The sequence below is a fragment of the Rhinolophus sinicus genome, linkage group LG10, assembly GCF_036562045.2.
Source record: "Rhinolophus sinicus isolate RSC01 linkage group LG10, ASM3656204v1, whole genome shotgun sequence".
NCBI classification, from domain to species: Eukaryota; Metazoa; Chordata; class Mammalia; order Chiroptera; family Rhinolophidae; genus Rhinolophus; species Rhinolophus sinicus.
The window spans coordinates 57137301-57153671 of NC_133759.1; the positions used below are offsets into that span (position 1 = coordinate 57137301).

General features: G+C 38.1%; 1 protein-coding gene across 1 annotated transcript in view; it reads right to left on the minus strand.

The window, feature by feature from the left end:
* Positions 1-1931: 1931 nt before the first annotated feature.
* Positions 1932-16371, minus strand: part of LOC109445755 (cadherin-related family member 3) — an 89365-nt gene continuing 74925 nt past the window's right edge. Inside the window, exons 13-19 of the mRNA XM_019728383.2 lie at positions 12564-12735; positions 11097-11341; positions 9822-10021; positions 9020-9039; positions 8852-8916; positions 7501-7549; positions 1932-2459 (exon numbers count right to left, since the gene is read on the minus strand). Of these exons, the coding sequence (XP_019583942.2) occupies positions 2302-2459; positions 7501-7549; positions 8852-8916; positions 9020-9039; positions 9822-10021; positions 11097-11341; positions 12564-12735 (909 nt within the window). The 3' untranslated portion in view covers positions 1932-2301. The remainder of the gene's footprint in view (positions 2460-7500; positions 7550-8851; positions 8917-9019; positions 9040-9821; positions 10022-11096; positions 11342-12563; positions 12736-16371) is intronic.

Here is a 16371-nt window from a genome sequence, read left to right on the forward strand (position 1 = left end):
TGATATGTCTGTGTCCTAATCCCTAGACCTGTGAACATGATTTTTACTTTGCAGCTGTGATTAAGTTAAGGACCTTGAGATGAGTTCACCCTGGAATATGCAGGGAACCCCATATTCAATAACAAATGTCCTTATAGACAGAGGCAGAGGGAAACGTGACAGACACATGGAGGAGACAGTGATGTAAAGGCAGACGCAGATTACAGAAAAGCAGCCACAGGCCCAGGAATGCGAGGGCAGCCGCCAGTAACTGAAAGAGGCCAGAAAGAGATTCTCCCCTAGTGCCTCCCGAGGGAGTATGGCCCTGCCAAAAATTTGATTTTAGAATTCCAATTTCCAGAACTATAAGAGAATAAATTGCTATTGTTTAAGTCACCAAGTTAGTGCTAATTTGTTATGGCGGCCTCAGGAAATGAAAACAATCATTATTGTTAAATTGGAGCTTGTTGGTAAAATAGAAAAAAGCATCCAGAGTTTGAAGGCAAATTGATTATGACCCAAAAGAGAGGCCAAATTCTACAGTCGTGCCCCTGAGAGCAGCCCTCTTTTGCTTCCTCCTAAACAACTCTTCCGTTGTCTCCAGTGCATACATTCTCTCCTTGCCAAATCTGAAACCAAGACCCAAAACAACGAAACAAAGGAAAGCTAACACAACTTACCAATTTTTCTTGGGTTTGGCACAGCTGATGCAACAGTAATTGATCCAGGTCTGACTTTGAGAAGGAAGTTTTATAAATGCTTATTTTTTCTTAAAAGCTCAGATGGTGGCAGATGGAGACTCACATATCTACATCAGTCTAATCGTAATTGATCCAGTGAGAGTCTTGCTGGAGAGGGGAGAGCATTTTCCCAGTCTTTAGTCTCTCCCCTGGTGGAATTATCATGCCATCTGCAACAAGGCAGTACACGCTTTTCACAGAAGTTGTGAAGCTAATTACTGACCCATTCCAATGTAGACTGGTTTACAACCATGGAGTGACCCTCTCTGTATTCCAAGCCACTGCTTTCTCACAGGCCAATTTTGACTTAACAAAACTAACCCTGTTTCACACTTAAATAATGTTTACAATTTTAAAAGCACTGCCAAATGTAGAACCTCAATTATTTTATGTTGTTTCTCACAACAAAATTATGAGATAGAAATTATGAGAATGATTGCATACATTGCGTACATTTTCTAAAAAAAGAAAACTGAACTTCAGACGGGCTACACGACTTGTCCAAGCTCCAGACTTCAAACCTAGTGATGTCCTCCCCACCAGAATGTCTCCTGAGGATTAAGCCATCTGAGCTAGACAGAAATAAAAAATGAGCCTGTTTGTGTTCAGTTGCTCTCTCGTGTTGGGGGTATAGGTGTCCCTGGACTGAAAAGGAATCATCTGTGTGTACACATGCAAAGTGGGATAAATATCAAGGCATCTCTGGTCATCGAAGCCCCCGTTATCCTCTGACTCAAATTCATTGCTCACGGTGTGTTTTGCTTTGAATAAGAGTCTTTAAAAAAAAAAAAAATGTATCCCAAGTTGAACTCTGTTTTGGGTTCTATGTGGGCTTAGCCTCTACCATCAACAACCCTTTAGTCTCCTGCTATCGTATGTCTTGTGATACCCAAGGAGGGAGCTCATCAGAGAGCTCATATGTATTTAAAAACTTATTTGTCTAAGTACATAGCTCTCAAAACACTGGATTCCAACATTTCCTTGACAAGTCATCAATAATAATAAGTAAAATGTCAGGTGGTCATTCTCCATGGTGCTATAAAAAGAAAATTGAAAGCAAGATCAATTGTGCTTTTCAAAAATACTGAAAAAAATCCTTTATTTTTGTGACTACTAGAAACCAAAAAAGTTCTTCTCTAAAGATAATTCCCATTTGTGTTCTGTGGATCATAGGAGTTATAAGCCATTTGAATTAAAGGCAAGAGATCTAAATTTATATATTCAAATTCATTTATTCCCCAAATATGTATGGAGTCCCCACTATGTGCCAAGCACGTGCTGGAACTACAGGAGTGAGCAAAACAAAATCTCCAGTCGTAACAAGCACACCTTCCACTGGGAAAAGTCAAACTGTGAACATGTATCAGTTTACTCTCTAGTTTTCAGCAAAGCATATTGAGAGACTCAAGGTTGACCAGTCCTGCTGCCCTCACCCAGAACCTCCAACTGGAAGATTACAAAAAGCTGTGAACAAACAAAGCAGCTGGCCTCACATCTACAGTTTAATTTTAGGTTGCCAAGTAAAAATTGTCATGACAGCGACATACACAAAAAAGCAATCATTCAGAGACACAAGAAAATACTACTCCTGCATGGGAATTTTTAAGGATGTGGGCTCCTCAGAAGTGGGGGTGTCTGGGAGGGAGTACATGTCTGCCAAGGACTCCTCCTGGTGGCTGGGGGGCTTCTTCCACTTTCTTGCACCTGTTCTGCTGTTATATTCATACACATTCCCAGAAACTGCACGGAGAAGAACACAAAACACAGAGAAAGTGAATTATAATGAATTCACAAAGCATTTATTCATCCCACAAAGCGTTTATTGATCATTTGCCATATAACCAGCGTAGTGACAAGTTGCTTCTCTTATCAAGCCTTGCTCTGTTACCAAAGGAAAAACTAAAAGAACAACTTGAAGCAGCATGTGATTGCGCATGCATTAAAAATTGCCTCTTTAGCACTCAAGAGTTCTTTTGTGGTGAAGGAAAGGTTTTCCATTTTGACCATGGTAGTGGTTGTTACCGTGTTTCCCCGAAAATAAGACCTAGCCGGATAAACAGCTTTAATGCGTCTTTTGGAGCAAAAATTAATATAAGACCCTGTCTTATTTTACTATAGTATAAGACCAGGTCTTTAATATAATGTAATATATAATATAATATAATATAATATAATATAATATAATATAATATAATACAATACAATACCAGGTCTCACATTAATTTTTGCTCCAAAAGACGCATTAGAGCTGATTGTCTGGCTAGGTCTTATTTTTGGGGAAACACAGTAAATGTTATAAAACTACTCACACAGACAAAAAAAATAAGTGCATGCAAAAACTGGGTCAATCTGATTAAAGGTTGTCGTCCAGTTAATTTTATTGGACCAATGTCAATACCCTGGTTTTGGTGCTGTAGTTATAAAAGCTGTTGCATTGGGGGAAGCTAGGTGATGGGTACAGAGTACCTCTCTTGTATTTTTTTGCTTGTTTGTTTTTGCAATTTCTTCTGAATTTGTAATTATTTTAAAAATCAAAAGTTTAAAAAAAGAACATGTCAAACTATTATTGTAATTGTCCCTCAAGTGATATGCCTTACACAGTGTCTGAGGTTTATTCTGCCACCTTTTATGGAAACAATAATGAAATATAATAATATACAAGGGAAAAGAAGCAGGGTAAGTAGGGTCTGATATAGTAGGAAGTCAAGAAACTGTTGTTTCTTAGGTGTCTAAGATGTAATTAAAATAAAAGTAATAATAATAACAGCAATACATAGTAATAGCTGACTCCTATAGTGTTTACTATGTACCAGACTCTGTTTTCATATATTAATTCATTTAATCTACTCAACATCCTTGTGACATACATACATATTCTGAGCCACATTTTAGAGCTGAGGAAATGGGCACAGAGATGTGAAGTAACTGTCAATGCCACACCATTTATAAGTGGTAAACCTAGATTTGAACCCGGGGAATTCAGCTACAGAGCTCTAAATGCTACCCACCTAGGATAGGGGGCCATGTCTTCTTTTACTTTGATTAGACTTTATGAATAAAATGATGCCTTATGCATCACATTCTGAGTTCCACAGAACATTTAATAAATGATTGTATGTTCCAACACATACAGCAAAATTTATTTTTATTTTAAAATATTTCTCTTCTTTAAGTGTCAGCTCTCAAAAATACTTTACTTGAAATGTGCTTCTTGTGCCAGGACCACTGTGCTAGGGTAGACCGTGCACTTCCCTGAAAAACACCTCCCTCTACCAAAAAAATCTATACCATCACTCAATAGTGCATGTTAGAACTTGAAAACTAATTGCTGAGTCAGGCATCAAACATCCAGTTTCAAAATAAGCCAACTGCGTCATTCTAAACACATAGTAACTATGTCCTCAAATTGAGAAGACCAAAGGTGATAAGTATCAGTCAAATGCTGAATGGGCAAAAAACGACCATAACAGTTTACCTTTATTAGGCTCTGTGTATTTGTATTGTTGTGTTTTGTAGAACGGAGCAATCTAGAGCCCAGTGTTTATTAATACACTGCTTCTTACCAGGCCAGTGGTAAGAAATATCATGACTAGTGTTAGGGTGAGGGTTCCGGTGTCAGACTGACGACCGTGTTTCCTCGAAAATAAGACCTAGCTGGACCATCAGCTTTAATGAATCTTTTGGAGCAAACATTAATATAAGACCTGGTATTATAACATATTATATTATATTATTATATTATATTATATTATATTATATTATATTATATTATATTATATTATATTATAAGACCAGCTCTTATATTAAAATAAGACCGGATCTTATATTAATGTTTGCTCCAAAAGACACATTAGAGATGATGGTCTGGCTAGGTCTTATTTTCAGGGAAACCCGGTAGCTTTTAATCCTGACTCTTTCCTCTCACCAAACTGTGATCCTGGGGGGACCTTGTCCCTCTGTACCTTGGTTTTATCATTTGTAAAATGAGGATAATGATCATAGTCACTACCTCAAAAATTGTTATGAGAATAAAGAAATGATGTAAAAGCATTTCACCATACTAAGAATTCAACAAATATTCGCTATGATTCAATATTAGGATTGTCCTAATAACATGTTTTAATAAGTCTACAACTGTATAATTAAACATAAAATCTTTCAGTGTGTAAGCAAAAATGTTAAAATTAAATAGGTGATACTGCAGCTTTAATAGTCAAAAGGTAGAAGCAATCCATATGTCCATTGCTGGATCAATGGATAAACAGAAGGTGGCAAACACATACAATGGAATATTATTCAGCTTTAAAAAGGAAGAATATTCTGACACATGCTACAAGATGGGTGAACTTTGACAATGTTATGCTTAGTGAAATGAAGCAGTCACAGACGGATAAATATCAGGTGATTCCACTTATAGGAAGTACCTAAAATAGTCAAACTGATAGAGACGGAAAGTAGAATGGCGGTTTCCAGAGGCAGAGGGAAGGAGGGTTAGCGTTTAAGGAGCACAGAGTTCCTGTTAGGGAGGATGAAAAAGTTCTGGAGATGGAAGGGAGTGGTGGTTGCACAGTATGTGAATGTACTTAATGCCACAGAATGGTACAACTAAAAATAGTTAAAATGGTAAATTTTATTTTATGTGTTTAACACAATAAAAATTAAATAGGTTAATAATTATAAAGTGCTCAGAATAAGTCTGCTCTATTGCAAGTACTAAACAGGTATTTATTAAATGCACATTTTTTACATACTTTAGAGGAAATCAAGAATTATCATATAGTAATTTTGATTATTTGATTAATAAAAATAGCTAAGTAGAAGAAGAACCTGATGATTATGAAGGTCTGCTACAGGCCGCTCTGCCATTCTCCCACCTGGAGGTCTAGTACCAGAACTTCCTCCCGTTGTCGGCATACAACAGTGTTCTCACGGCTCTGTAGCCAAGTACCTACCTACCTCCTCCTGGTCTGCCTCTGTTCTACCACCATTAAGTTTAGTCTCTGTTCAGTAGAGCTCCACCAAACTCCTTTCTTTCTTTTCTTTGAAAAGGAAGAATGCTATATGACCCTAAACACATGCATAACCTGTCTGAGCCTCTGTTTCAATGTCCATAAAATGGGGACCCTGATGGCACTCCCAATATAGGGTTGTTGTGAGGATTAAATGAGACAAGGCAGATGTGGTGTATGTAAGCACTCAAAAAAGTGCTTACGTCTGCTTTTCAAGAATTCCTGGAAACTGGAACTCAGATTAAACATAGATTAAATTAGGATATAAGCAGTATGTTTTCAATTTAGTATAAGTGGTTATATTTCTTTATGGAGAGCTTGGAGGTCAGTAATAAAGCATCAATCATTGCATGCCAAAACATCCAGAGCTGCCAGCACTTAATTTGCTGTAAAGGGTCACAAACTGCTCTATTGCCAATGAGTTTTTTGTGACTAATACCCCATGTGAATGACCCTTTACAAAAAAATTTTTATGTTCATTACATTCATGTTTAAACATCATAACCATCATGTAACAGGCAAAGCCCACAATATTATTCTGATTTCTCAGCTGGGAAAAGGGAGACTCAGAGAAGTTAAGTACTTTGTCCAGTTTCACGTAGCGTGTTAGTGGTTATGTCAACGCTCAAACCCAAGTCTCCTAACTTACATCCAGGGTTTTACAAATACCTCTGGTGATATCCTATTCCTGCCCCTTCTGTAGAGAAGAAATGCATGGAATAGAGAAAAGTCTTTGAAAGCTTATAAAATGGAGATATGATCTGTTATACAATTTCAAGTTTCATAAAGGAAATCTTTAGACCAGGAATTGCAAACCCATAACCTATAGATGTTGTGGTTGATTAAAGATAGTCACAGATTCTTTGACTTTATCCCTGGAGAGGTAGAATATATGCTTCTCTCTTTAAATCTGGGTAAACTGAATGGATTAACCAGTAGCATATGGTAGATGTGACGTTGTGCCAGTTTCCAGGCCCATGCCTCAAGAAAATGGCAACCTCACCTTCCTATTTCTTGGAACTCCCTCTGGGAGATCGAAACTGATATAGAAGGTGTTCAGCTAATCCTGCTTGAGAGACTACATGAAGAGGCCCCAAGATTACATGAAGAGGAGGTAGGAACTGCTTGAGCACAACCAAGCAACTACACCCACCAAGTTGTCAGGCGTGTGGTTAGGCTATGTTGGATCCACCAGACCAGACCAGCTGCCCACTGAATACCATTAAAGTCCTTTTTAATACCATAAAGCCAATGAATTGTCCAGGTGGCACTTACACAAATTCTTGACCCACAAAATTGTGAGATATAATAAAATGGTTGTTGTTTTAAGCCAGTAAGTCCTGGGGTAGTGTACACAAAAATATGTAACCAGGAGGGAAAACGTATTTTACTTGTCTTGTACAATGGAGTTTGTTTTAATCGAATTACTTACCTGTATGTTTTAAATGGGCAGATTTCATGTAACAACTTGGATTTCTAACTTCTTTTTAAGTATCAGAATTCTGGCAACTCCAGGCCTATTCCCAAAGTGGCAATAATCTGACAGAGCCCAGTAATAGCCATATCCCCAAGCATCAAATGCCATTGATGATTGAACTTACTGTCTTATATGGCTCCTTTCAATCATTTACTTTACCTATCTGGCCCTTGAAATGTTTACTTTAGGACAGAGTCTTATTATGCAAAGCATAATGAATAAGTAATTTATTCACACAGTGTAGCATCCAAATAGGCAAAATGGGCTGAACTCAAAAGATACTTAAACATCATACCTGGATCAACAGCTTCTCCATCAAATATGGTCTCGTACACAATGGTTTCCTTATGAAAAGCACAAAATGTTAGCAATGGAGTCAGCTTGATAAATTAGTTTTGACCTGTGGTGAGTACTTTGAGCAGATGAATTCTTAGAAATTACCTCATCATTCTTGTGTAGAGGGCTGGAAGCCTGGGTTCAAATTTTTCCTGCTGTTCTTGTCTCCTGCCAGCCCCATCCTCCACATCGGTCTGCCCACCCTGCCCTCCCTCAACTCAGATCTTTTTATTGATGTGAAGTCTCTTATCTTGGATGGAAGGAGTTATGGGCTGAATTGTGTTCCCTCAAATTTTGTATGTTGAAGCCCTAACCCCTGATACCTCAGAATGTGACTATATGTAAAGCCAGCGCCTTTACATGGGTGATTAAAATAAAATGAGGTCATATGGGTAGGTCTTAATGTAATATGACTAATGTTATAAGAACAAGAGATAAGGACACAGACAAAACAGATGAGGGATGACACAGAGAGGGGACACAGAGAGAAAGCAATCAAAGACACCAGACCTACCAACACCTTCATCTGACACTTCTAAACTCTAAAACTGGGAGAAAATAAGTTCTGTTGTTTAAGCCACCCACTCTGTGGTATTTTATTTTTGGCAGCCCTAGCAAACTAATACAGAGATTGGCGGGCATCAGTTTCATAAAGGAAGAGGTAGGGGAAAGGAGCATTGAAAGAGAACCAGCTCATGAAATAATGTCACGGTTAGTCAGGACTCAGATAGGAAAGTCCTTGGTAAATGGGGCAGCAGATGGAGACAAAAAAGGGGAGATGAAGGCTGAAAATGCCCTTTCTTTTTCTTTTCCACGTTTATATTTCCTGGAACCAACCTTACCCTTGTACAGTTGTTTATATGGATGATTTAATGATGAGCCTCACCCAATTTTAAGATTTCAGATACTCTAGGGTATAGATTTTACCATCTGCTGAGAAACTCCAGGGTTGAAAACTTATTCAGTTCTATCATATATAACAATCTATTTTCAAATCTAGATCTTATTTTTAAGTAATAGTAGATAATGCTGGATTTCCATTTGTCGAGAGTTGTTTTTATTGAATACACATACAATATTTGAGGCAAATTCTGACCGAAACCAGATTCTAAGACTAGACCTGAAATCCCAGTTTTGTAATACACAGAAATTCAACAGAAGCAGATAAATCGAAATGATTTTATTTCCTTTCTATGATGCCTGAGTAGATTTACTATATGTTTATATGGAAGAACTTTTCATTGAACAATAATTATGAGAAAATGTAGTGCCCTTTCTTCTACTATAGAGGGATCTCAAAATGTACTTACTGTCAATACTTCTAGTTTTTTATTTCTGTTTCCAATGACAATCTTTTCCTTTTGATTTCTATCTCCTGTTCAAAAAATAATTAAATAACAGACATTTATCTGATGAATGGCTTTCAAAAATCACACAATTCATAATACTCATGTCACAATTAGCAACCTGTGTCTTACCTGCAATATACTTCATACCCCTGTATGAAAAGAAAATTTGACAAAATGTCAGCTTCATTATGCTAACACATGGCAAAAACATTTTTTGCAGCACATGTCTATTATCACATCTCTCTCACTCCCGATTTAAAAAAATTAAAATGTTGTATGTGGAATAATATACTGATCTCATTAACCATCACCACCCTCCTTCACTGAATCATAAATTATCCTTACTTAGTTAACAAAAATTCATAATCAACTCTATTTTTGAGGCCGTCATATTCTGCTCCCTGAAGAACTATTTTTGGATGGCGATGAAAGCAGCTGTGCTTTCTATCCTTTTCTTTTGTTCCTCTAACCAGCTTCACATAAATTCAGACCAAGTATGGAGAAGGTACCTGGATTTATTATCTGTCTCTAAGGTAGTCCCTGGTGGTTGTAAAATACCCACCCATGCCCTGCTTTCATCAAAATAATATGGTGAATTGTTTGGCTTGTCACAAATTGATGACAAGCCAAACAATTTGGCTACTCACAAATTGATTTGTTTAACATCTATTCTCACAGAAAATCTGTTTCAGATAATCTAAGGTAGAGCCCCAGGATATGTTGCTGTTTTTCAAAGAAAGCTCTCCAATTGTTTATGAGATAGAGCAGGGTTGGAGTAATGGTGAAAAGCACCACTGAGTTTTGTATCCCAAGTACTTTCCTCTGTGCCCCTCAAAAGCAAACTTAGGCAGAAGCAGATCAGTGAGAGATCAGCAAACCCCAACTGATTTCAACTCTTTATATCAGAAGCTTAGAAAGAAAAATCACATACTTGGGTTTGGGCTTGGAAAATTCCTTGGCCAATTTCTGACAGCATCCCATAGTGTTTCCATATCTCCAAAGCAGGAAACATACCCAGGAAACCAACCCGGCAAAGAAAACAGCCATCAGAGTGAAGATAAAAGGGATGTACCAGCCACTGGATGTGTATGTGTTGATAGCTGTGTACACAACAGTCAGACCTTTTCTTTGCTGGGAAATATTATTTCAAAGCAAACAGAGCATTAATTTGTGTTTTCAGAGAGCATCTGTTTACAAATAGTAGCATCAGTATAGAGCCATGGTCCTATACAGACAGTGGGGTATTGACTCAGACATATGGATTTTTGAAAATACTACAGGTAATATTGAGGAACGTCCAAGCCTAGAAAAGGCAACAATTTAAGGAACTTATGACTTGAACTGTATGCAATGACCACTCTGTGAACTTGGACAAAAATATTTCTCCTCTTTGACTTCAGTTTTCTCATCTGTAAAATCAAAGGGTTGAAATAGATAGCATCTGAGGTACTTTTAGACTTATATGCCTCATTATCTACACTACATAAGAAAAACTCTTTTGTGCAGCTGGAGAGAACAGTATGTTCTTGAAAATCAAATATTCTGTTGGAAAGATTTATAATCCATGTTATAAAAAATGACTCTATTTCAAAGGGTAGAAGACAATAAAATACACTAACCATACAGTCTACTGAATAGACTTTATCCTTGGGTGACTCAGAAGCCATTCTGGAGTCCTGAAGAGGCTTTGCTTATCTCTTTTTGAAATAACAAAATACTAAAGGGTCTGCTAAACTTCACAGGGTTGGATCAAAAATTAGATGCCATGATGAATAGCAGCCATGTGGTACAGAGCCTGGCACATGGTAGGTGCCCATTCTATGAAGAACACAGCTCTAGAGAATAATGTTTAAAAGTGCCCGTTATTTGCAGAGATTTTTAATTGATAGATTTCATTGACGAGTGGGATATTCTGGTGGGCAGCAGTTTCAGAGAATTCAGACATAATTAGCTGCTTGGGGGTATTCTGTGCTCCACCTGCAGTTATCACAAAATCTCTCTCACCCACAGTTTGTACTCACAATTTGTACTGTCAGGTGCACACTCTAAAATGTGGCCTGGGGGGTGGATGGGGTAGTGATCAAGTGAAAAGGTATATGGGTGAAAGTGATGCCCTAAATAGCCTGTTAGCCTTTCTAGATGAAACTTGAATTTCCAGTCGAATATTCCCACACAGAGACCCAAATTAAATTCCATAACTCTTTACTTCAGAACTGGTGGTTGGAGGAGGTGGTGTATTGACCCTCATCACATAAATATCTATAATAGCGGTGCCCGTCCTGGGCCTGGTGGCTTGGCTGTATCTCAGGTTGTCATCGATTATGTGGACCACGAGACGGTACTGCTGATGCAGTTCAGCTCCAGATTCAAAGTTAAAAGGGTTCTTCACAATTAATTTTGGAGTATTTGAACCTCGAGTTGGGTCAAATACAAAATGATGGTTCTCATTTCCTTCAAAAGGGATAATTTAAAAATTATAATTATGTTCAGATGTAGTAAAAGGTTTTTCTCAAGCTATCAAACATTGGTTTTAAACACAATAAATGTAAATAAATACAATTTCTATTGTTCTCTGAATTATAATATCTATACAAGGCTTATAATGAAACTGAAATCAAATGAGTAATAAAGTCAGTTGTTTAGAAAAAAAATGTTTTAAAGGTTAAGATCATGAGTTTGATCTTCATATAAGATCCACAAGCATCAGACTATTATCAAACTATTATTCTGCTTTATTGCTTCCCCTTCCTTTATCTCCCACTCAGAAAATTTTTACTTCCCCCTTCAGCTTGGTCTAGATCAATAGCAAATGGGCCAATCAGACCACGAAAATCTGTTGAACTCCTACTAAGTTTCAAGTGAAGTCTCAGTGGCCCTGGAGACACTGTTGTAAACAACACACACAGTCCCCATCTGCATGAAGCTCATCATCTAGCAAGAGAAGCAGACACTGAACTAGTCTTTAAAGTTAATTGGCAACGTGGGTACTGATGTCCACGCTCCCATTCTTTCAGATGCGTGACAACAAACTAACCTCCATACTTTAAGTCTTTCTCCTTGATCTACTGTCTCATGATACCTAGTAGTTTTCCTTAATAGAACTTGTCATACTGTATAATTTTATAATTGTTGATGTTACTACTAGTTTAACGAACAATGATTTTCATGAACATAAGATCCATATGTGTCTTGTATGCTACTGTGTACCTATCTTTCAGTACATATGTGGTCTCCAATAAATTTCTTCCTTATGTCACAAGATGATGACTAAATTGGATATGGATCTTTGTGAATCCAATAATAACACAGCTGAAAACATCTATCTTAGAGAATCTGTATTCCTATCACCTGGAAAGGTGGCTGTTGTTTTCAGCCAGAACCAAGGACAGCAGACTTGTTTCCTTGTAGCTTAACATTCAGTGTTTCCCATGGAGGCCCAAAGTCTCTTCATTGTCAAGTATCTTTGAAATCACTGATAGTTCCACCACAAGGGGAATTAGATTAGGTATGTGGAAGTGAAAATAGTTCCTTGAGGAAACTTAATGCCATAAATATGAAATAGCTTAACCTTTATAAACATAGTTATTTCTCAGTTTATATCATGTCGAACAGCACATAACTAATGTCAATTTAACACAGGCTCATGATCAAAAGAAATAATAAAATTACCCACCAGAAACTATCTCAAAGCGCATTTCAAAATCTTGTGAATCTCTGTCATGGCAGTTTAATTCGAAGCCATTGACATTTGTCCCAGCAACAACATTGTCAAAAATGACTGCCTTATAGAAAGAGGGTATGCAGACAGGTGTTTCATCATTCTCATCTTCAATGTCAACAGTGACCTGTTAGCAACCACAGAGAAACAAACATTACATCCACGCCATGTGACTATTTACACACAAAATCAGAAATAAGCATCTGGGTAGAGACAGATCATTTAGAATTATTAAATTAAAAGTCTGGAATTTTGAGTTTGAAGAAATGTTCCTGCAGACTTGGGCTCTGACTGTCAGTCAACTAGGCCATTGGTTTATTATTCCTGGATCAACTGTCACATTCAGTGTGGCGATTTGGGAGAGCTTCAGACTCATTAGAAGAACCTGTGGAAAACTCACAAATTACATAAATGATAAGAAAAGCAAAGCTGAAGAATGATTCACCTAAAAAGTGTAATCCTTTAAACTTTTAAAATATCTATAGTTAATGGCAACTACAAGTATATACTGAGTTTTCTTCCTCTTTCATAATTTAGGGGCTTCCTCTGCATTATTCTCTCAAGCACAATGTATTTTTTGGTAACAATATGATTACCTCCATGTATACTCTGATCTGAATCAGGGTCTGTTAGCAACCTTTCCTTAATTAAAATAGCATAAACCAGGAAAGTGTGATTTACATGGAAAAAAGATCAAAATATCAAGGATTTTTAAATGTCAGTGATTGAATGCCAGTGAGCTTAGAAAGGTTATCTGCCCACCTTTTAGATGAGTAATAACTTTCTCAACAACATTTGCAGAAAAATCCCTGGTGTGCTCATATTTGCAAGTATTATCTTTTTTTTAAGTGGTTTCTGTAATGTTTTAACAACACAGCTAAATTCTTGGGGAATAATTTATTCTTTAATGCTACTTCTATAGACTGAATATAGCTATCTGTTCTGTTAATATGTGAGGTGTTTTCATATGATTTTAGGGAGATTGCTATGATATAATGGAAACAACACAGGACTCGGGATTAGAAACCTTTATTAAAACTTTGGGGGGCAGTGACATGATGATCTGGACACACATTTGTTGTGGGGACAGTGCACCGACTGCAAGAAACAAAATTTCATGGACAAGCTAAATTATCATTCAAGAGTGAAACTCCTACTTCTGGTTGAAGATGGCAGAGTAGGAAGATCCTGAGTTCACCTCCTGTCATTGACTCCAAAACTACAACTACGTATAAAACAGCTTTCTCTGAGAGTGACCTGAAGACTAGCAGAACAGATTTTCTGCAGCTAAGGTTATAAAGAAAAAGCCACATTAAGATGGATAGGGGGGTAGAGATTCAGTCTTGTCAGGACCCACCCTGCCCCCCATGCCTCATGTGGTGACCCACAGTGGGAGAAATATCACAGCCTTAGAGCCTCCCCCCCTCCCCAGAAAAGCGTTAGGTCTGAGCCCCAGCCTGGGGGACCTGCACTGGGAAGAGGAGCCCCATAACATCTGGCTTTGAAAACCAGCAGGACTTACATTTGGGAGAGCCAAAGGGCTGCAGGAAACCAAGGTCATGCACTTTCCGAGTCCCAGTGCATAGGCAGCAGTTTGAAAAGCACCTGGGTTATATGTGAAGGTGATACATTGACTAATTTTAGAGTGTGTGCTGGGGGTGTATGGATCTGTTCAAACTTTCTCCAGGGACAGACATGCTGGTGGGTACCATGTTGTTTTCCTTTCTTTACTCTCCTTCTACCTATCTGGTCTGACACTGGAAGGTACCATTTCTGACAGTCTTCATTAACCTTGCTAACACTGTTCACCCCACAGTGGTATTTCTCTGAGGACCCACCCCAGCTGGCATCCCTCTAACACGGCTCCTGCCCTGCCACATCTGGTGGGTAGCCTCAACCATCACTGGTATCTCCTCAACGTGGCTCCTGCCTTGCCAAACCTGGTTGGTAGCCTCAGTCAGCAACAGCACACAGCAGTGTGTTTGCAACAGTTTCACCTTGCAGCCAGCCACACCAGAGGCCCATTCTGCACACCAGATGACCAGCAGCAATTGCAGTCAAACCCACCAGCCAGCTGCACCAAGGTGGGGGGCGGGGGGGTGGTGAGAGGGCTGTCCTGCACGCTAGTATACCCACAATAGTTGTGGCCAGGCCTCACAGCCAGGGACCATCCTCGCCTGCCAGTGTGTCCATAGAAGTTGTGGCCCAGCTATAACAGGAGGCTACACTTGTCCACACAGGGAACACCTCTGGAGCACCTGATTCTGGTGACTAGGGGGGATTGCACCACTGCACATCATAAAACACCTCCACATAAGGCATTTTTTCAAGACCAGGAGACGTAGCTGATCTACCTAATGCATAGAAACAAACAAGAAAAATGAGAAGACACACACACAGACACACAAAGCAAGACCAAACCCTGGAAAAAGAACTAAATGAAACGGAAATAAGCTGTCGACCAGATAAAGAGTTCAAAGTAACAGTCATAAAGATGCTCATTAATCTTTGCAGAACAGTGGGTCAACTCAATGAGAACTTCAACAAAGAGGTAAACAATGTAAAAAAGAAACAATCAGAACTGAAGACTATAACTGAAATGAAAAATACACTAGAGGGAATCAACAGCAGGTCAGGCTGATACATTTATCAGCCATTAGAAAGACATGATAGTGGAAATCACCCAATTGGAAGAGCAAATTGAACAAAGAATTTCAAAGGATGAGGATAGCGTAAGGGAACTCTGGGACAACATCAAGCATATTAACATTCACATCATAGGGGTCCCAGAAAGAGAAGAGAGAGAGAAAGGGACAGAAAACCTATTTGAAGAAATGATGGCTGGAAACTTCCCTAACCTGGTGAAGGAAACAGACATCCATATCCAGGAAGCAAGGAGAGTCCCAAACAAGGTGAACCCAAAGAGAACCATGCCAAGGCACATAATAATTAAAATGTCAAAATTTAAAGATAGAGAATCTTAAAAGCAACAAGAGAAAAACAACTAGTTACGTACAAGGGAACCCCCATAAGACTATATCAACTGATTTTTCAGCAGAAACTTTGCTGGCTAGAAGAGAGTGACCTGATATATTCAACGTGATGAAAAGAGAAAACCTACAACTAAAAATACTCTACCCAGCAATGTTTTCATTCAGCATTGAGGGATAGATTCCCAACAAACAAAAGCTAAAATAATTCATCACCACTAAACCAGCATTACAAGAAATGTTAAAGGGAATTCTTTAAGCAGAAAAGAAAAGGCTAAAACTAGAAATAAGAAAATATATAAAAGAAAAACATCTCACTAGTAAAGGCAAACATATATAGTAAAGGCAGTAGACCAACATTTGTAAAGCCAGTATGAAAGAAAATATCAATAATTACTTTAATCGTAAATGGACTGAGTGCTCCATTGAAAATACATAGGGTGGCTGAATGGATTAAAAAAAAAAAAAAGACCCACATAGCAGCCTACAAGAGACTCATTTTAGCTCTAAAGACACACAGACTGAAAGTGAAGGGATGGAAAAAGATAGTCTATGCAAATGGAAATGAAAAGAAAGCTAAGGTAGCAATACTTAGACAAACTAGACTTTAAAACAAAGACTATGACAAGAGGCAAGGGTAAGACATAATGATAAAGGGATCAATCCAACAAGATGATATAACACTTGTAAACATCCATGCACCCAACATAGGAGCACTTAAATACATACAGCAAATATTGACACATAAATGGAGAGACTGACAGTAATACAAT